At 41.5% G+C, this 5140-nt stretch overlaps 1 protein-coding gene across 1 annotated transcript; it reads left to right on the forward strand.

Annotated features, from left to right (window-relative positions):
* Positions 1–618: 618 nt before the first annotated feature.
* Positions 619–1257, forward strand: LOC148040159 (uncharacterized). The gene is made up of 2 exons (XM_087666126.1): positions 619–804; positions 892–1257. The coding sequence occupies exons 1-2, from the start codon at positions 619–621 to the stop codon at positions 1255–1257; spliced, it is 552 nt and encodes a 183-aa protein (XP_087522252.1).
* Positions 1258–5140: the final 3883 nt, after the last annotated feature.

The following is a 5140-nucleotide window of genomic DNA, read 5'->3' on the forward strand; positions in this document are numbered from 1 at the left end:
TCTCCTACAATATATCTCCTCAATATATCTCCTACAATATATAACCTACAACATATATCTACCATTCTAGAAAATAAACATATCTCTTACAATTCTATCCTCTGTCGCTTTCAAGTACACATAGCACGGGTGGAAAGAAAGAAAGCGACAGATTTGCCAAAACAAACAAACGACAACCAACCTCTTTGAAAAGTCTTTGAAAAGTGAGTTCGTTGATTCTTGCTTCTCTCTCCCTTTCTATGTTGTCTGCACCCTTTGCTTCTTTTGGGTAGTCCAAGAGGGAGAAGGCTGGTTGGAAGAGGCAGGTTCGGTTTTAAAAGAAGGGCTTTTGAAAGAAAGAAAGCGGGCGCAGAAAGAAGAAGTGTTTTGAAAGAGGGCGCGCTTTTAAAAGAAAGAAAGCGACGCGCGCGGCAGGTAAACGCGAAAAGCACGCGTGTAAAAGCGCGTGTAAAAGCGCAGCAGAACACATTGTAGACGCGCCTGTACACGCGACACAGAGACTGTTTATACTTTTTTTAAAAATTGATTATTCTTGTGTATCCATTGTTTTGTGCATAGGATGTGTATGATTTCACTAAAAACTGATCCTACTTCTGTATTGGTTATTTTGGACATAGCATGTCATCATCCTCTTCAAGCAGTTCTGGTGAGGATGAGACAATGCGTCATCGTGATCGCGACGTGTGGCTGGCACAAAGGATCAAGTGTACGTGTAATCGATGTCAAGGGTGCATTGTACGAGCGCGTCGAATTACATTGAATCACATCTCGATGTATGGAGAATGGATTCAAACAGGTTTAGATGTGAGAAGATGTGAATTGAAAGTATTAAAATAACTCATGGTGTGCAAATTAATGGAGCGCGTTGTAATATATATACTGTGATTGAAGCAGGATGCAGTACCACACCCTAACATGGTGCCATACGCACGGCGAGAGCATGCAAAGCGTCGACGAGATGATGCTGGAGCTTCAGGATCTCTTGTCGGAGATGAGTGGGAAAGGGATGACAATAGCCCTGCACCCCACGAAGTTGTGGAAGAGGAAGTGTTTGATGACATGGTACGGAATCTTTTTAGGGATGATCGCAAAGGTGTGGACGACAATGATATGGAACAAGAGCATCTCTACAACGCTTCATCGACACCGGTTTTTGAAGGGTGCACATTCTCTATTTTACGTGCTTCACTTGAACTGCTCAATATACAAACAGTTTATGGATGGAGCAATGCAAGTCTTGACGCATTATTGAAGTAAGCATTGTAACTTGAAAATTTGAGTTAGTGGTTTTTGGTTTACAGTATAGGGTTTAGGGTTATGGGATAATTGATGATATTGGATGCAGGCTATTATCAAACATGCTTCCAAAGGGGAATAGACTACCCACCTCAAGAGACAAAGCGAGGCGCTATGTGACATCTCTTGGAGGATTGGATTATGATCGCATACATGCATGCATCAATGATTGCATTCTCTTTCGTGGGATGCATAAGGAGGCTCGACAGTGTCCCACTTGTGGTGAAGCAAGGTATAGAACAGATGTGAAGAGTTTTGATGTACCTCGTAAAGTCTTGCGACACTTTCCTATAATTCCTCGCATCAAACACATGTTCAAGTGCAAATCCATAGCAGAGCTCATGTCATGGCATTCCTCGCATCGATCGGATGATGGCATGTGGAGAATTCCTGCAGACACTCCTGCTTGGAAGCATATTGAAGATGAGTGGCCCAGCTTTAAAACAGAGCCCAGAAACTTGAGACTTGGCCTAGGTATGGATGGAGTGAATCCGTTTGGTTTCAAGAGCACCGCATACAGCGTGTGGCCGGTTGTGTTGGTGAATTACAACCTTCCACCATCAATGGCGATCAAGAAGGGACATCTTATGTTATCCCTTCTGATTCCAGGGAAACATAAAGTCAAGCATATGGATGTTTATCTTGAACCGTTGATTGATGAGTTGGAGGAACTATGGAGAGGTGTTGCAGTAGTGGACATTAGTAGGCCTCCCTCCTCTCGACACTTCGACTTAAAAGCAGTGTTGATGTGGACAATGCATGACTTTCCAGGATACAGCGATTGTTCTGGTAAGAATTCTAACTACCTCCCGACTCTAATACTACTAGCTATATCAATTATAACTATTGACTTTATTATTCTAACTTTTTTTTTATTTTAACAGGTTTGAGGACATCGGGTAAACATGCATGTCCTATATGTGGCCCTTCATTGGTACATGAGTATGCTGATGGTTTGTGTAAGACCATATTCCATAATCATCATCGATTTCTCCCATCAGATCACCCTAAATATGCTCCTAGTAAGAGGAACATTCATCCACAGACACTTCGTGCAAAAGATTGGAAGCGTATTTGGGAGTCTTCAAATGTTCTTCCTCCAGATGGCATGAACAGGTACATCTCCATTGTTTCCAATCTTGTTTTGTGTAGTCTCTAAAGTTGGAATAAAGATGATAGTCTGCAATCCCTTGTGTAGGTACTCCATTTTTTTCCGGCTACCATATTGGACCCATCTCAAGATCAACCATCTTCTTGATCCCATGCACATCTTCAAGAATGTGGGATCCAGTATTTGGGAACATGTTATTGGTAAAAGAGACAATGTTAGCGTACGGGAGGACTTGCAGGTCGCAGGACGTATGCGTCAAGCTTGGCCACGAGAGGAGGGTGGGCACGTTCGTCTTCCACCTGCTCCCTGGATTATATCAAAGAAGGAGGAGAAGCAGGTAAAGCAAGCCATCACCACTTTGCGTACTCCCACTGGATGCATGAGATCATTGAAGGGAGCGTTTACAACCACTAAGAAAAGAGGGGTTGAGCAACTACATGGGTTGAAGTCCCACGATTGGCACAAGATGCTCCAAGTAAGTGTTTTCCAATTATTGTAGGTTGAAATTAAATTTTGTAATGCCCTAATTCAAATATACATGTGCTCTTATGTGCGCAGTTCATACTACCTACTAGCATCGACCATTGTGCAGACAGGAGTTTGAAAAGATGTATTTATAAGATGGGCGAGCTTGTGAGGTATGTAAATCCCATGTAAGATCACCCTTCATTATACCTTGCAAAATGAATGTGCATGAGGTATAACGTACTGTGCATTTATTTTTCAGATATGTTAGTTCCAAAGCAATTGATCCAGCCACATTGGATGATGCGCGTGTTATGGCAGTGGAGGTGGTTTGTATGGTAGAGGAGACTTTTCCGCGAACCATTCTCACAAGTCAACTACATCTCATTGTGCATTTAGTGGATGAAATTGCTTTATGTGGCACTGTGCATGCCCGTTGGATGTTCTTCCTAGAGCGCTTCATGAAGACCTTAAAAGACTTTGTGAGGCAAAGTGCAAGGCCCGAAGGAAGCATGGCTGAGGGTTGGTTGATACAAGAGTCTCTTGTATATATATCAGAATTTCTTGATCAGGTGGATAGCTCTTTGCCGCAACTATGGAGCAATGAAGAGGACTTGAGGATGACGTCTATTGTGCCTCAAGGAAAAGGACAGAGCAAAGTAATTGAGAGAACATTGATTGATGATCTTAATTTCACTTGCATCCTTAATAGTGATGTGATGAGCAGATGGGTTACAAGATACGAGGATGCAAAGACAAAAAGGCAAGCAGACAGAGCTCTCTTTCGGAGGCAACATGGCTCTCGTAAGGCGTACCCTAAGCATCTAGCAACACTTCCGAATGATATTCATGTTGATTGGTTGCATGAGGAAATGGAGAGAGCAGAGAGAGATGAGGGGCTGCATATCACGGCGGAAGAATGGGAGTATGCACGAGGATGCATGTTAAAGGTACATAGAACAAATGTAAATTTGCATTCTTTGTAAGTGATTGGCTTTTCATATTTATTCACATTAATTGCTTACATAGATATTGCTTATATTTTGGTCCAGTGCACTATGTTCAATGCTATATGGTGTGAAGGCAAGCATTTTCGAACACAAAGAATAGATGAAAAGAGGAATACACAAGATTGCGGTGTCATTAGTAGCTTTGAGGGAGCCAATGGAAAAATTGATGATTATTGTGGCACAATCCAAGACATATACAGACTTGACTTTCGCCGCTTCTTTGTGTATGTTTTGGATGTCAAATGGCAAATGAACGTGGTGGAAAAAGGGCCTAACGCAACGATAAAACGCCATGCAAGTGGCTATGTAACTATTGACTCTACAAAGTTTTGGCAAACAAAGAAAGATAGGCTCGTATTGCCACAACAATGTGAGCAGGTATGCATTTTTTTACAAATGTGTTTCATGTACATATATATCTAAGCTCGCGCACCCCTTGACTTTTGATATGCTAATTAATTAATGAATTATGTGTATTTGAGCAGGTTATCTATCTGCCAATGGTGCATGACAGTAAATGGTGGTATGTCATCCCTATTGCACCACGTTCCAAAGTAATGTATAATACATTCACTGATATGGAGCATATGGAGGATGTGGCAAGCCGCAAAGAAGATGATGTCGAACATGCCAATGTAGATGATCATGATAATGAGGATGAGCGTGCCATTTCTCACGATCATGAGGATGACCCTTCCATTGAGGATGATGGTGATGATGATGAGAATGATCAAGGCATCGGTACCATTATCAATGGGCAAAATAGCGATAGTAGAATAAATTTAATCGTAGCCTTACAAATTGATCAAATGGATATTGATGTTGATCGTTTGGCAAGGATGGATCTTATTGAAGATGAGATCGAACCCTAACCAATCCATCACTGTATTGTTCCAAATTCATGACATTTCTATTGTATACTTTGTCTTTCAATAACCATATGAAGATATATTTTTCAATATATTACGTTGTTGTAAGTGCATGTAGTGGGATTTTGTAATGGTTTGTAAACACTGCAATGCACAATGACATTTTTAAAACTTAATGGTTTTCTGTTTTGAAAAGAAATGGATTTCTGTAGTTAGGCTCTGTGTCGTGTGTAACAGAGCGTGTATTATGACAGTTTTTACGCGCAAATACACGCGCCCTCACATGCAATTATACACGCGCTGTTACATGCATGTATACACGCGCCCGATATTGCTGTGAGTATAAACGACCATACACGCGCCCGTAACTTTTCGCGTGTAATGGACGC

Source organism: Lygodium microphyllum, chromosome 2 (assembly GCF_053477565.2).
Source record: "Lygodium microphyllum isolate KBCC chromosome 2, Lygodium_microphyllum_v1.1.10, whole genome shotgun sequence".
Lineage (NCBI taxonomy): Eukaryota > Viridiplantae > Streptophyta > Polypodiopsida > Schizaeales > Lygodiaceae > Lygodium > Lygodium microphyllum.